Source organism: Alosa sapidissima, chromosome 7, assembly GCF_018492685.1.
Source record: "Alosa sapidissima isolate fAloSap1 chromosome 7, fAloSap1.pri, whole genome shotgun sequence".
NCBI classification, from domain to species: Eukaryota; Metazoa; Chordata; class Actinopteri; order Clupeiformes; family Clupeidae; genus Alosa; species Alosa sapidissima.
This window is the reverse complement of record NC_055963.1, coordinates 9,998,935-10,015,318: the sequence shown is the minus strand read 5'-3', so window position 1 is coordinate 10,015,318 and position 16,384 is coordinate 9,998,935. Positions and strand designations below refer to the sequence as shown.

The window sequence follows — 16,384 nt, the reverse complement described above, 5'->3', positions numbered from 1 at the left end:
TACCCAGGTCTTCCCCTGTGTTTCAAGAATGGTCCTGTAGAAAGCCTGTCTTGTAACGCTGATTTATTTTACAGGCATCTAGTCAGGCGCTCTTTGGGACCGACCTGGACCCCGAAGGCCCCCCTCAGCTGACACCGGAGGTGACCTCTGACCTCTTTGCCTCCTCGGGAGAGTGTTCCGCCCCATCCTACAGCAACCTGGAGGAAGTGGACTGAAGGGACCCTGCGACCGCCACCCCTGACTACCACAAACCACAACAATAACTAATAACAACAACAACAACAACAACAACAGAAAAAAAAAAGGACTTTGGTGCTCCTAAATTCTTGAAGGCGCTGTGAAGGTGCTACTGTTGCACTGGTGCAACGACCGAGCCGGGAAAAGGATGGACAAAGGAGGAGGCGTATGCATGCACATTCTCTCCCTGTTGCGCTGTCCACACACACACACACACACACACACACACACACACAGGCCCACTCCCTGTATAATCACCTCTGCTCATTAAACACATGGCATATATGACATGTAGCCTCATACACAGGTACTATCACTGTGTGTATGGAACACACACACTCCACCCAGTTAGATACATACACAAGCTTTAGATGTGCTGATGAAGGTTCACCTGTGTCTGCTCACAGTCTATCTCTGGTGAAGCATGGGTTCAGTAGACTTTTGGGCTTTTCCTCCTTCAGCTGCTGTCCTGCACACACACAAGTGGCCACTGGGTATGAGGTTCTGTCCTCTGAGAACAGCAACGAACCTCAACTAACGTTAAGCAGCTACAAAACGGCCCTGACCTCTTCAGCCATACTGGTCGGTATTGTGTATCTGTGTGTTTGTGAAGCGGGGGGAAGACTGTGTGTGTGTGTGCGTGCGCGCGCTGGGTTCTGTTGTGTCTTTGTACCTTTCTCCTTGTTTCTATTTGTTGTCTCTTTTTTGGAGCCTGGGTAGTTTTTTTTTTCTAACTATACTGCAAACTTGCTCAGTCATGTGTAATGTGTTAAGCGCACTGAAAGAAAATATATTAAAGGGTAATGCCAGTTTGTCATCCCATACCTGAAAATGTTTTTTTCTTTATTTTCTTTTAATCTGATCATTTAGAGTCCTTCAAAGCACAATGGTGCAAATAGCTGCAGTGTTGGGAAACTGCTTTGCCTTCCCTCGTTGTGGTGTAATTGGTAGCCGCATGGAAGCCTTCAAGGATTTTTAAATTTCTCTTTGGACATTTTCAGTATGTTCTACAACTTCAACGTTTTGTTGAAACAAATTGATGCACATCAGTCTTTGTAGCTGAGTTAATTTACTTTGGGGACTTCAAAGAAATTAAAACTAAAAGGCTTTGGACTTGTCAAAACTGCAGCTATTGTGTCAAGTGTACTATAGATTGGCTAGATGGTCAGATGTAACAATTTTCATAAGATATGGATTGAGAAATGCTGGACTCCTCCTTAAAGTTAGTCTTTCATTGTTGTCTTATTTGATTGTTTGTTAACTGGGTTCCACCTTTTCTAAGTTTGAACAAACCTGTGGAAATATTGTGTATTGCAGAGAAAAAAAGGCTTGACATTGAACAGAAAACCTGCATGTTGACCACCACTGTAGTCCTAAAATGTCATTACCAATCATGTAAGCCCACCTTGATGCCCTTTCTATGTGGACTGTCTAGTGCCCCCTGTTTTGTTTTGTATTGGACTGCATATATTAAGTGGGTATATGGGTGTATGTTTTTCCAAATGCTGCTGTGAATATAATATAAATGGTTAATATAAGTAAATAAATAAGCTTTTGGGAAACTAAAAAAATGACAGGTAATGTTTGTATATGCAAACTCGGAATCATAAGTAACTTTCAATAAAGATTCCAAGAGGTGTTGACTTGTCATGTCCTTTCCTGAGCAAATGCAGCTGCTAGGCAGGGTAGAGTACTTCAAAGGGCCCTGGAAAATGGAAGGCATCCTTCCTTTAGGCTACATTATATATTGCCTCTATGCGCAGCTTATCTGTGATTTATACTAGTGATTTTGGGGGCCGTAGCAAGTTGGAAGGAAAAATAAAAACAAACAATAAATACATATTAAAAATATACCTATAACTATGAGGATGATATTGTTATATAATATGATTATAATAATGTGTCACATATCTGAACATTATATTTTCCATGATAATGACTGGGAATACGTGGAAGCTCTCATAGAGCAGAAAGCCCCAAATGCAATTTTCCTGCACTGTAGAGGATAGAGGATTAGCTTGATTTATTTTTACATTTGCCGTAGCATTGTCGATGGGTTTATTAACACATCAAGGGGGGGCTTGGCTAAAACCTCGTGGTATTTGGGGGGCCTTGTCTTGGAAAAGTTTGGGAATCCCTGATCTATACAACCTACTTGCTTGTAGGCCTACATTCAGTTTGTTTCCTGACTGGTCCTCCATAATAAATACATCCTCTAGGGTGCGCTAGTCAAAAAGCCTCCCACACAAATTCCATTTGTACCTGCAAAACAAGGAAATGTGCAGTTTCAGCTGTTCAAAACCGGTGTGTGGTTTTCTCGCCAGTCCTGCCGCCTCATACAACAAACCATGGTGTTGGTGTCATCAACTACACCCATGGGAGTGGAAATGTTATGTGGTAGGCTTGTTTCAAGAACCTCTTTTGGCGACAGAACAATAGCTAATGCCGTGCTCGTTAGCTAAACGTTTCATTTTAAAAAAAATAACCTTAGCGATTATGTGTCTCCGACAGCCAACATTACCATGGTAAGGTAGCAAGCCAGCTAGCATCTGGTGGTGGTGTTTCAGATCCCTAAAATCGCTGGTAGCCTACGTCAATATTTTTTTTATTCGGATATGTCGGAAGCGCTCATTCATACAAGAAAAAGTTACAGCAAAACCAGGATTGTAAATGTCACCATGCCCTTTATTTGTCATTACCAACTAACGTCTCTAAGGACAAACTTGTTAATGTAGCAAGAGTCATACGGTAGGTTTCATTCATTAGCTGCTTATAGCATTTGCTTTGATCGTCTAATAGTGAGAACGTTCCGCACAGGACTCCTGGATAAATTAGTAGCCTACTCTAATATTCTCCGTTCCACAAATCTAGCCTTCCTGTGGAGGGACTTAATTGTAGGCTAAGTAATGTCAGACGCCGTGGACAGAAACTGTGGTATAAATGAGACTAATGACGAGGACGAACGAGAACTTCGATCGGGCGCACCTGGCAGTGGGCATCCCACAGGGAATTCTGTCAGACCGAAGAAGCTCATTCTCCACATCGACTTGAACAATACCATCCTGGTATCAGATGCCGTGACTAAGCAAGGGACTGTCGCCGCTTTGGATTACTTTCTTTCCACGGTCACTTGGGGACATATGTCAAAAGGTAAGATGGTGTTATGCTGGTAAAAGTTGAATTGCATTGAATAAATGTCTTGTTTTATTGATTTGTCACATAGTTGTTTTATTCTTATGTAGGGGTTTTGGTTTAAGAAAATATTGCCTAGTTATGGAACATGATTAAACTTGTCTTGGCTTTGATTCAAGTATGTGACATTACCTTGTAACCCAATATGCATGCATTGAGAATGTTGTAAAGCTAGATTTTCTGTTTCTGTCAACACATCCCCTCACCCTGCCTACAGGCAAGTGGGAGTGGATATCTGAAGCCCCCTCCCTCTCGCCACCCAACAAAGATGCCGTCAGTTACTACTCGAAGTTCGGCCGAGTGGCTGGCTTCACCACAGCTGGACCTGGCCGGAAGTTCCGTGGGGTGCTGGAGGAGCACCTGGCTCAGCTGCGCTGGCCCGCGGACCTGCCCGCGGATGAGGAGTTCTCCGTGAGGGGGGAGGACGGCAACCTGTACCACTGGATCTTGCCCTCTTTTTTCCAGCTCCTCCAGGACCTGGCCTCCCAAGGCCGCGAGTTTGGCATCTTGTTCCGCACTTTTGGCACTGACCTGCCCCGAGTCTTGACAGCGGTCCGCAGAGCCTTGACCCAGGGGGACCATCCACTGTTCCCGGACCTCCCTGCCCTAAAGGTAGGCCTCAGATGGCAAACGGTTTGTTCATCTTGAGTATGTTTAGGTTCATCACAATGAATGTGTTGGTGCCTTGTTTAGCATTGGTGAAGGTGAAGGTGAAGGTGAGGTGAGGTATGAAATTGTCCAAAATTTGCCCTAAGACTGTTGTCTGCCCTTTGGATGCCCCCAACCCACGCCTCTTCCCCACACACCCTCACCACATACACACAGCATTCTTTCTACCTGACCGCACTCATAATGAACCATCCCTCCCCACAAACACATTCCCCCGCCCTGCCCATTCTCATAAACACTCACCACATACACACACACACACCCACACCCTCACAGCAGGCTGATGCTCTCGTTAGCCAAGTGGAGCTGAACACATTGATTTCTGCGGTGGAGGTGGGCAGAAGGAGCCCACGCCTCCGGGCACGCTGAGTCCACTGTGTCCAGGGTAGAGACGGGGGTGGTGACGACTTATTCAGGCTGTCTGCTGTCAGCCGCTGTTTGCTCACGCACGTCCGCATAATCGCAGAGTCTGTCTGCTCGCATCTCCCCCATCTGTGGAATGCAAAGAGCAGCCATTGTCATAGTGGGCTAAGAAAGAAGTGTTGCTGTTATCCCATGACCGAGGGTTAACTCGAGACTAACAGAACTCTCGTGATGGCTATAGAAATACTACAATGGATTGTGGAGCTTTTAAACAAATGGAATTTGAGAAGGCTTTTGGAATCCTGGAGAATCCCAGAATCCTGGAGTCTAGAACACATCTGGCTCTTATCTGTTGTAGGTCCACGAGGGCTAAAGCATTATAGTATTCTACATGTATTTTTCTAGTGCTTGAAATTCCTTTTCCTTGAATTGCATGCAAGTTACCCTTTGCAGAATATCACTGACATTGATAGTTTTTTTTTTTATTTGTTCGGAAATTGATGACAAAATACCACAACTTGCCATTTCTCTTGTGACTGGACTAAGTAATAAATGAGTTCTCCTTCCCTCTCTTCCCTCTTCCTCTTCCTACTTCCCCTCTCTCTCTTCCTCTCATCCACTCTCCCTCTCTCTCTCTCTCTTTCTCTCATCCACTCTCCCTTCCCCTCTCTCTCTCTTCCTCTCATCCACTCTCCCTTCCCCTCTCTCTCTTTCTTCCTCTCATCCACTCTCCCTTCCCCTCTCTCTCTTTCTTCCTCTCATCCACTCTCCCTTCCCCTCTCTCTCTCTTTCTTCCTCTCATCCACTCTCCCTTCCCCTCTCTCTCTCTTTCTCTCATCCACTCTCCCTTCCCCTCTCTCTCTTTCTCTCATCCACTCTCCCTTCCCCCCTCTCTCTCTTTCTCTCATCCACTCTCTCTCTCTCTCTCTCTTTCTCTCATCCACTCTCCCTTCCCCTCTCTCTCTTTCTCTCATCCACTCTCCCTTCCCCTCTCTCTCTTTCTCTCATCCACTCTCCCTTCCCCTCTCTCTCTCTTTCTCTCATCCACTCTCCCTATCTCTCTTTCTCTCATCCACTCTCCCTATCTCTCTTTCTCTCATCCACTCTCCCTTCCCCTCTCTCTCTTTCTCTCATCCACTCTCCCTTCCCCTCTCTTTCTCTCATCCACTCTCCCTTCCCCCCTCTCTCTCTTTCTCTCATCCACTCTCCCTATCTCTCTTTCTCTCATCCACTCTCCCTTCCCCTCTCTCTCTTTCTCTCATCCACTCTCCCTTCCCCTCTCTTTCTCTCATCCACTCTCCCTTCCCCCCTCTCTCTCTTTCTCTCATCCACTCTCCCTTCCCCTCTCTCTCGTTGCTCCCAGCTCTCTGTGAGCGATCTTCCTGGCCGGATCCGCTGCAGCACTAAGGGCACGGTTCTGACCCGAGGGGAGGAGAAGCTGTCGTCTCGTGATGGGGACCGCGCCATCTACCAGTACCTCAGCGCTGTGGAGGGCCTGGGCGGCTTCCAGGACCACTTTGACTGGTGAGGGAGAGAGCCATTACACTACAGGGGTCTCCCAGGGACAGTGCCAGGGGGAGTGGGTTGTTATGTCTCGCACATACTGTAGTAATAGCGCTGTTGGGCAGGAGGAGGTGGTGTGACGGGCATTGCAGGTAGTCGTGCAGCTTTTTAAAATAGCTTGTGAACAAGGAATGAAACAAGACGGCATCAAACGGTTGGATAAAATGAATATGTATTGGTCTTGCTCTGTTTTGACCCGTTTAGAAACACTTGCTACATTACATCTTGTCTATGTCCTTTACATCGTTGTCCATCTCAATTACACCGTTAAATAAATAAAGGCTTGTTTAACTTACACAAGTATACAGTTGGACCTTTGTGGCTGTAGGTACATACAGTATAATGAATCTTGATATTTTTCCTCATAGGTGGGCCCGCAACACCTACTCCATCTTGGGTGGTAAGCCTCTGTGGGTGGATCCTTTTGACGGCAGTGTGCAGCACATCTTCATTGATGATAACATTCGCCAGACGGATGAGGATACAATTGTCCACCCCAAGGTTAGGATCTGACTCTGAAAATGGGATTGTTACCGAAATATTCTCATAATAGCATTGTTTTACAGTAGTTATTCACAGTACAGTTTGTGTGTGTGTAGTGTGGTTGTAGTTTGTTTTCAAGCCTTCACATGTCACTTTTGTCAGGTTTTTTTATTTTTTTTTATTATTATTATACACTGGAGTAAATGTCCATGATGTCCTGATGTCCATCTTTATTCCACTCATCCAGGTGTTTTTGGAACCCGAGGGCTCCCAGACTCGCACAGCGTCCACTTTGGAGCTGTATGACCTCTGCCTGGTGCAGAACGACCTGCTGCAGGCCATTTCCGACTCCGGCTACTTCACCAAGCGCATCCAATCCTGCCAGGAGAACTACGAGAGCAACCTGCAGCAGGGCACCAGCTAGAGGCCTCGGCCCATTCATCTTGCACACAGGCATGACAGGGTGGGAGGGAGGGCAGAACCGAGGGAAGAACGCAAGACAATTTTGAGATTAAATTTAAAGGATGAAGGTTTGTTTGGTGTTTGAGTGCAGGGGGCTGTTATTGTTTGATGCATTACAGTCCTGTCTGGGTGAAGTTTGATGGATGGATTTGAAGTAGCTTTGGACCAAAAACGTATAATGTAAAGGTCAGACTAGTTTTCACTTCTTATCCCTGTCCTCCTCCCCCTCCTCCTCTCAAAAAAAAAAAAAGAAATGATACACCTGGCAGTGTTTTGGGTCCCAGCACTTATAGGCGTGTTCAAGTGAAGACATTTTAGTTCACTCATGAATGTCTCCTCAGTCCTCATTTATTTCTCAGGGTGATTGATGCCTAGCGTTAGAGATACAAAATATTTTTTTATAGGATTGTTTTTGTTTGCTGCTGTTTTCAAATGGCCTCAATCAAAATAGATTTATACATAGTAAGATTTGGTCTGGGTACATAAATAAGAGGTGATGAAACTTGTTGAAAAGAGACCATTTCTCCATTATGCTCAGTATGCTTTTAGCTTTTAGTCCATTGTAATTTGGTACATTTTATCCTCAACTGAGCACTGAGTTCTATTTAGACTTCATAAAATGTTGGTCAATATTATTTATTAACTCGACAGGATGTTAATTGCAAATGAAGAACTAATTGTATTGCTGCATGCTCACAGTGGTACAGTTCCTTCAGTCTTCTCCATCATACACAAACAGGTCAGTACTGTATCCTGGGTACATGCAGAACATTGATAAACATGGAAAGCATACAAAGCAGTTTATTTCCGTGGAATACTTGCACACATATTCAAGAAGACCCATGTTGCTGAGGTCAATTCTCTGATGTTTTGCACCGATCAGTGTTAAATTTTGCCTTTACAACTAAATCAAGAATGCAATGTCTTCCATCAACAACACATTTGGATTTGTGCATCACAGAGAAGATGCTTATATGCACTGAATATTAAGAACATGTGGGAGATTTAGTAGCATTATTTATCTCTTATTTATTTGGATCTGTCAGCATATCCTTTTTTGTTTGTTTTCTATTGGTTTAATTGCACTTGAATTGATTACTTGAGGTCTTCAGAGACCATGTGCATATTTTAGGAGTGTGGCGTGGCTTGGTTATGGTTGTCTTGAACAAGGACTAGACCTATAGGTTTTGTCAGATATGACTTGGAAGAACACATCCTCTCATTGCACTCAGCAGAAAGAGAGATGCATTTATTGTCTTGTTTCATAGGAGAGTGGTTTTAGAAAACAGATGTCTGTCTCCGACTGTGCTCACGTCACCAAAGCGATCTACCACCAATTCAATGTCTCATCTAACCCTCCTGACAAGAACAGACATGATGGACCCACTGGGCCTTTGTGCACTCACTGAGTGTGTCTTGCCATATCTTGAAATAAAAGTCGTGAATGAAGCTTCGCTGTGGTCATTGAGTTGTTCTCGGGTTGGGCTTTGGGGGGGCTGTCTTGGCGGAGTCTCCAGCTGATTTCTTCTGGCTGCATTGATCAGGCTCACACAGAGGCTGTGTCAAAGGTATTGATCGTGCATCATGTCCTGGAGATCTTCACCTGAATGGTCTTGTGGGATGTATTGATCAGCAGGGTGGGGGTTGAGGAGTAGTTACGGAGATATTCACGGAGGCGAAGTTTTGGCTCATTGGAGGGGCCGGACTCTGGGTGGACATTAGGGCTGTGAATGATTTCACACTTTTGCTTTTATTTTCCATGTTTATGGACTGCTGATGTTATTGTGTGTTCATATGAAATCTCCCAAGTTCCTTATTCAAACATCAATATGTTAAACCAGAATCAGAGAGTATAATATCTAATATGCAATAAATGTTTAGCTTAGTATGACTGTCTGTCATTGTCATAATCAAGAAAATTACCATTAGAGGGCGAAGAATCCACAGACAACTCACTAACTATTCAATTGGAATACTGAGAGTGAACATATCAACGTCCAGTATGACTGCTCTGCTTTGATTCAATGTCAAAAGCTGTTTCTTTGCAGTCACAGTGTGTTTTCCTCGGTATTGGTTTGCGTGTAATGTGGTGGTTGCCTGCTCCCCTTCGGTTAATCTACTAAAAGTGTGATAAATGAGACTTGTCAAGAAAATATAATAACAGACCTATAAAGATGCCAGTCTGAGATCAACGGTACATCCGATGCGTCTTGATTCGTTCTCAGCTGTTTTAACACAATTTGTATTTAAAGTAAGAACAAGGGGGAGATTAAAAATAGATGAGTCAACTATGGATGAGTCAACACCAACAATTTTAGCATTCATAGTATTATTCGTGTACCGGAAAACTTCATGCGCTGAGAATACTTGGATTCATGGAGAATGCTCTTCCTTGTCTCCATGAAATGTGTTACACTTATTTGATCGCAACAAAACAAAAGAAAATCTAATATCTGGAGACTGTATTCAAAAACACTGATCCCTGTCTGTAATCCCACCAGTGTTCAAGCGTTCATGTAGAGCCAGTCACTTGACTTTATTGCAAACTATTAGTACAACGCAGGGGGGCAGTGTGACCATGGATCTTCTAATAGCTCGGTCAAGAAAGCGTTTTATGTCAGGTGGAGCGCACCTCTGACTAGTGTAATTTGTCATAGAAGTCGGAGCAGATGTCGCGCAGGAGGAGCCGCGGCAGGGCAGCGACAGACAGACACTTGCATTGTTTCGGTTGAGGAAATGGAGCTCTGCATAATGCATTCCCATTACATGCGGTTTGAAGCCAGGCAATCAGCGCAGAGATAAAAGTATGGATTTATGTGACTGCCTGTTAATATATCCCGGACTGGCTTCCACTTTCCGGAATGCCTCCTCCTGACTTTCACTGCACCGATAAATCAAAAGGCTATTCCTGGTTCAATTAAATTGTGGGGAATTAATTAAAGAACAGTGAGTTCCCAGCAGTCTATGTGGTTGTGTTGAACAGCAACCAAGTTATTCTCCTGTAGGTGATTATTAAGCCTCAGCCTTTTGCAGATTTAATGTAGCCTACATTAAAGTTGAACTTGGGGAGGTTTGGGAGATAGGGCACATCGTTGTATGCTAACACAAGGTAAACTAGCTCTGTTTTGTTGCCTACTCTATACAAGAATAAGGCCATATCTAAAAAAATATCCATAGTGGCTGTCAGAGCAACATCTCTTTACGATAAATTGACAACAAAAACAAGTGTGTTCCTTGACGTCACATAATATGTTTTAGAAGAACAACTGGTAAGGTGGAGTGCGCATTTACGCGCTGGCGCAGGGAGGGAGATCAGAGTGCGGTGATTTGCCAGTGGTGGAGTCCAACAGCTGATTGTTTGCGCGAGACACTAAACAGTGAACGACGTATCTGCGAGCTCTCAACGCATATACGAGATTGGAAAGAGTGTAAGCGTACTTGCCTGACGAGACGTGACTTCCAATTTGTCCGTGGGGAGGAGACGCTTTTTAAGGTATTGTGGTTTTCCACGTTGGTAAAAGTTTTGTGTTTGGTCTTCGTCCGTTACACAATCTTCCAAACCTCTCTCTAGACCTCGTGTGTTTTAATGAGGTGTGTTTAGGGATTATTCGGTAAAGAGCAAGCTACGGTTCAGAATGAATTTGAATTTGGGTTGCTGAGCCAGTCAACCGTCTCAGAAAAGATGTTTAAGAACTGAAAATATTTGATTCAATATTAGCCCAATGCTCCATCTTTCCTCTGCTTTTTGCCTTTATCCATATGGACACGAGCACGTTATTGTGTCAGATAAGCCAGTTTAAGATTTCGGACTGTTCCTTCTGTGATGTACCTAGGTAGAAACTCGTCCCATGCGTATTACTAAATTGACCATCAAATTGGCATACCTCACCAACGAACTGCAGAGCAGTATCATATAGCTGGTCTATCTAGATTTGATGCGCTTCAGGCGCGTTTGCTCTGCAGTCTCGACATAACCAGCAGCTTAATGTTGCAGTGTTTATGTGATCTAATACCGCTGTACAACATTTTAGGATGGCCCGTCAGTAATGATTTAGCTCTGAATTATCATTCGGATATGTCTGCAATTATTCACACATTATTTCGCTGGTAGCCTACTGTTACTTGCGCAAAACTGAAAGGAAGTTTTAGCGTCAATCCAAAACTGAAACACTATTTTTCTAGCCGCCTCTGCGCATTTTCTCGCGTTGTGTTAATAGCACCTGTTCCATTGACTTCCTAAATCAATACACTTAGTTACAATCCCTTTTCATCCTCATAAATTTCAACCTGACATGGTTCCTTGCTAAATGTTTTTTCAATTGTAGTAATTTATGTATTCTATTGTTTTCACATGGCTTCGCCTATGCTGTGCCTGGTCCTGCTGATGCATCCTTACTATTTTTTGTCAGTATCTTCCTCGTCACACAAGTTGAAAGGCTACCTTTTTCATGTAGTGTATGATCCGCAAATGGTCCCTTTTTCTATACATATCGCTTTAAGCTCACCTAGCCTACTTAGCTCTACCCACGTAAGTGTAAGTAATCTTCCATCTTCTTCCATCTGTAATTTTCTCATAATCGAATATACTCTTTAATCATGGCGTTTCATAGACTCCTTTCTTGTCTGCACCCTTGAGGTGGTAATTACCTCCATGTGTATAGAGTTGATAACCTGTTCCTATTCTGTAATCATTTGCATAATCATATAAAAGGTTAGAGCACGCCTTATACACAGAGAGAGCAGACAGGTGGGGTTTCTCATTTTCTTGTTAAAGTCGTGAGAGTATTATCTGCTGGCAATCGTTGCTAACCTGATGCGTCATTGCCATGGGCAGAAGTGACAAGCACATATATAATACTAAAGTGACAGTCAATTGAACAAATAATAATAAACAGGCAAATAGTTTAAGAAAATGTGGTTTGAGACTGTTGAATAATACAGGGTGCTCATTCTACATTTTCACCTTGTTTTTGGCTTCTATCTCGATTGTGTTCCATATACTATGGTAGGCTACAGGTTGCAAGTGAAGTGCATGGTATATAATTGTGAGTGGAAATAATGTGTAGGCTAATATAACTCAAAATTCAATTCAATTTCAATTTATTGTGCTTATAGAGCGGCAAAACATTACACATGTATCATGGCGCTTTACAGAATGTAAGAAAAGAAAGAAAGAAAGAAGGCCCATGGGTAACAGGGGCGAGAAAAAACTCCCTAGAATTGGAGATACATATAGGAAGAAACCTCGAGCAGATCCACGACTCAAGGGCCTGACCCATCTGCCTAGGGTCAATACGGACAGTAAGGTCTGTACACATGACAAATGCATATGATAGTCAGGTGTGGAGAATAGGACATGGTGTATAAAGCACCTGAGGTGAAAGTTATAAGAGGTGGGATGATTACGTATCCGGTATGGTAAGAAAACACAAGGTACAGTGACTTTAGCTTTAGCAGCAAGTTCTGTCAGGCTGTAAAAGGTAAACCGTGTAGAAGCACTATCATTTTCAGAAGACTAACCCTTAGGAAGTCACTGAAGTGGGTGCTACAATGAAGATGACTGAGAAGACTATTAGTAGTTAGAAAATACTGTTAAATCCATACAGCTGTCTCCTTGATTTTTATTATTCTAAAAGTGAGTTTCAGACTAAGCCTTCATAGAGGGAGAGACTGTGCAAAAATTTGTCTCACACATTCTGGACCTGTTTGCCTTGACATCTGTTGAGGCGGATAAAGATACAAAACGAAAGGATTTAATGAATGTGTGAGAACACTCTCTCAGACTTGTGTGTGTGTTCTGTTCAGAGGCTTTGCCATTCAGTTTAAACATCACTCTGTGTCCTAGCACTTGGCAATTAATTTCTTTATCCAGTTGCTTGATTTAATTAATGTTCACTGAATGGCTCGAGGGTGTGTGTGTGTGTGTGTGTGTGGTCGCTTCCTATTCTGGCTATCTTTCAAACAAAGCTTTTAATGCTGTAGGCATTCTGAATGGTCAAATGAACTTCGAAAGAAATGTCTGGTCTTTTGAAGAGAACCTCCTCATCAAAAATATTGATATACTCAGTGAGCTAATTTTGACAAAAAGACCACAGTAATGATTCCATATTGATGGAAAAGGACATTAAAGTCAGTTATTAAACCACAGCCATGTGGACTTATTTGTCTGTCATGCATTCTCGTAATTGCCTAGGTTAGAAGTTTCATTTCAATAGCATCAGGTGCTGTGATTACTACTACTACTAATACTAATATTATTAATAACTATCATTATTATTTTTATTATTGATTTTAGTAGTAGTAGTAGTAGTAGTAGTAGTAGTATAAAACCTGATCTGGTCTGATCTACCGTAATCATGCTCAGTTGAGCCTGCGCAAGTTTCCTGTGTCCTCTCTTCAGAGTTTATTGAAGGGGAGCAGCAGAGCAGATGATGGAGGCCTTGTGACCGAATTCACTTGACCTTATCGTCCTGACCCATCTTATCCACTCGCTGCTGTGGCGCCGTGGTACCCCAAGTGTGGAGATTTAATTAAAGAGATGCTAGGGGACCCACACAGCAGCTTTGATGTCAATTTAAGTGAAGAGGCTCAGTGGATAAGCTTACATATTCAACCAATGAAGACAGGAATAATGATAAATGCACACAGATACTTTAAAATACCCATTGATCAAAATAAAAAATCACACATATGTTAGCTATTTTACATTTACATTACATTTTACACTATCTACATTAATCTTGCTTAACCACAAATGAACCATTGATGATCCAGAACTTGAAAGATGGAAGTGTGCTACAGGTTCTTTACTGGAGGCTCAGAAGTCAACACTAGTTTGACTCGAGTGTGAAGAAAACAGTGTTGTCTCACAGACTCTCCTTGTCTCCTCACGTCTTGATTGATTAAGAGCAGAGGAATGGTTTGATGAATGAATGCTCTACAGGGCGAGGGGCGAGCCTAATTTCATCGCAAACATTTATCTTTTGAATTTCCCTGTTTGATCGGCATTGGAGCTGGCAGCCGAGGGAATAGGAGAGGAGGACTATGTGAAGTGTTTTTCAAATAAAAAGCCCAATTAAATCCACTGTTACGAGTTCTGATCATCACTTCCACCGCACTGCGGATAATTAGGATTAGAATCTTCGTCTCATTATGCCTCCTCTCAAAAAAAGACAACACTACAGGAAATAAAAAAGGACAAAAAGACAGTACAAGTTAAATAACACATCACCGAAAATGCACACACACACATACTCACTCAGACACACACATGCAGAAAGGCATACATTTGCATACACATAAATGCATTACACAAGCACATTACACACATGTTGTCCCTTAGGCATCATGAATGAGCTGAAGCACCCCTCTTACAATGTCTGAACTAATCAATTGCTTTCAGGAAAGCAAGCCCAGTTTCAGCTGTTTGGTGGAGTGCAGTAGGACAGCTTATTGATATGCTGTGAAGAGGCACACTAGACAGGACGTCAGGAGGGGGAAAAATCTTCTCCCACAAATATTTTACTTTCAATGAAGTTTGTCAGAGCATGAACTCTTAAATATTCCCCTGCATGCATATTAATGCACTCAGGAAAGTGCTTGCTTCATCACATTTTCCACTCTGATCCGCATTTCCGCATTTAACTCAGAGGTTACCTCATTAGGAGGTCTCGGAAGGACAGAGGACCATGGCTCTTCTGGTAGGAAAGAGTTGCTGGTGTATAATGACTCCATAAGCAGCTTATCTTCTGCTGTAAGAGAAAGTTGGAAATGCTGGAAATGTTTGAAAGCATCAAGGTTTTGTGTGTTAAGTCACAATGTTGCAGTGCTTTTCCTGGATCTAAACATGGAACTGGAACTTTTGTGAGCCTCTTGTTTTTCTATCTCCTCCTCTTCCATTCTGATTTTAGTGTGTGTGTGTGTGTGTGTGTGTCTTCTCTTTCTGTCTTGCTCTCTCTTTTCATGGGTTAAGAGAGATTGGTGAAGCTCTAGAGAGAGCATCTCTCTCTGTCACGATTGATAGAAGAGCTTGCAGAAGGAAGTGCAGGTGAGGCAAGAGTGTGAGACCACCCTGGGTGAGAACAGATGAGTGTAAAACAGGATGCCACTGCGGCGTGGTGGCGGAGCTCAGAGCGCAGACAGAGCTCTGAGTGGTCTTGCAGAAGCCGCACAAGATTGAGCGTTTTCAAAAAGGGACCACAGGGAGCTGACAAATTTCATTTCCACCAGCTTGCTCTCGCACTTGTTATCTGTCTTCACATCCGCTTTTCCACCCATCTCCCTCTTTCAACCCTGTGCATCTGTCTGTTCCTCCTCTCTCCTCTATCATCTCTCTCTCCCTCCATCTCTCTCTTGCACTCTCCTCTTCTGTCTTTCTCTCTCTCTCTCTCTCTCTCTCTCTCTCCCTCCATCTCTCTCTTGCACTCTCCTCTTCTGTCTTTATCTCTCTCTCTCTCTCTCTCGCTCTTTGTCTATCTTTCCATCTCTTTTGTCCCCCTGCCACACTGCAGCTTTGAGCAGTGACCGAGGCCAACCAAAGTCCACAGCCATGCGAAAAAAGCCTTCGACCATCTCCTGCTCCTGGAGGGTCAGAGGGGCAACACATTCTGACCAGATATCAGTAGTCATCTGATATGTCTGCAGGAGACAGCTTCTCATGATAGATACAGCAGATGGATGCTTTATTACTCCTACTTCTGGCCTGCACAGATGATTTATTGTCCTCATGTGCTGTGTGTGGGTGTGTGGTAGCAGTCCTGCTATTTAATCTTAAATGTTCTTTACTTTACTTTAGTAAAGAGGAAACATGGTGGAAAAATGATGTGGAAACTACATCTGGATTATAGTCCATAAAAGATTGATTTAAACAATAAAGTAAAAAATAATAATAATCTTAAATGTTATCACCCTATGGGTTAGTCAGTGTTGTGTTGTATTGTACAGTGTTGTGTGTTGTTTTTCTCTGTTGCGTTGTTGGTTGTGTTGATCTTGCGTTGTTTTGTCCCGTGTGTACACTGCACATCCTCTTCCCTCCCTCTCTCCCTCTCTCCCTCCCCTCCCTCCCTCCCTCTCTACCTCCATCCTCTCCCTCCCTCTCTACCTCCATCCTCTCCCTCTATCTATCACCTGCTGCACTCTGCAACTACTTCCCTAGATTACAGCTGATGATAGATCGCTGTTTTGCTCTGGGTTTGCTCGAGTGCACGTTCGATCAGCTTTAGTTCTTGCAATCTCTCCATCTTTCCTCTCTCTCTCTCTCTCTCTCTCTCTCTCTCTCTCTCTCTGTCGCTCTCTCTGTCTCCCATCTCCCCAGTCTCCTTAAATTGCTATGGCCTAGTTTTTCCTCTGCTCTGTGGATGGCACTGGTTGGCAATTCCTCTTGTGGCCCTGGATTGGGGGATGGACCCCCGCTGCT

General features: G+C 43.3%; 3 protein-coding genes across 5 annotated transcripts in view; all 3 read left to right on the top strand.

The window, feature by feature from the left end:
* Positions 1-1,876, top strand: part of usp19 (ubiquitin specific peptidase 19) — a 32,998-nt gene extending 31,122 nt beyond the window's left edge. For both annotated transcript variants that reach the window (XM_042096667.1, XM_042096666.1), the window contains exon 26: positions 75-1,876. In XM_042096667.1, coding sequence (XP_041952601.1) covers positions 75-215 — 141 coding nt within the window. In that variant the 3' untranslated portion in view covers positions 216-1,876. The remainder of the gene's footprint in view (positions 1-74) is intronic.
* Positions 1,877-2,536: 660 nt separating this feature from the next.
* On the top strand, positions 2,537-8,418 carry si:dkey-32e6.3. The gene is made up of 5 exons (XM_042096668.1): positions 2,537-3,387; positions 3,647-4,041; positions 5,825-5,985; positions 6,393-6,525; positions 6,755-8,418. Exons 1-5 carry the CDS (start codon positions 3,144-3,146, stop codon positions 6,929-6,931), a joined length of 1,110 nt encoding a protein of 369 aa, XP_041952602.1. The 5' UTR covers positions 2,537-3,143; the 3' UTR covers positions 6,932-8,418.
* Positions 8,419-10,291: 1,873 nt separating this feature from the next.
* klhdc8b (kelch domain containing 8B) overlaps positions 10,292-16,384 on the top strand; it is a 104,360-nt gene continuing 98,267 nt past the window's right edge. The window contains exon 1 of one of the 2 annotated variants that reach the window (XM_042096670.1): positions 10,292-10,462. The gene's annotated coding sequence lies outside the window, so the exon portion shown is untranslated. The remainder of the gene's footprint in view (positions 10,463-16,384) is intronic. The other variant, XM_042096669.1, reaches the window with a different exon arrangement.

Bases quoted from the DNA above. Each gene is read 5' to 3' on its own strand.
- si:dkey-32e6.3 (XM_042096668.1), top strand. From the start codon at position 3,144: ATGTCAGACGCCGTGGACAGAAACTGTGGTATAAATGAGACTAATGAC. The intron at 3,388-3,646 runs GTAAGATGGTGT...CCCTGCCTACAG, and splicing joins TTGGGGACATATGTCAAAAG to GCAAGTGGGAGTGGATATCT. The intron at 5,986-6,392 runs GTGAGGGAGAGA...TTTTCCTCATAG, and splicing joins TTCCAGGACCACTTTGACTG to GTGGGCCCGCAACACCTACT.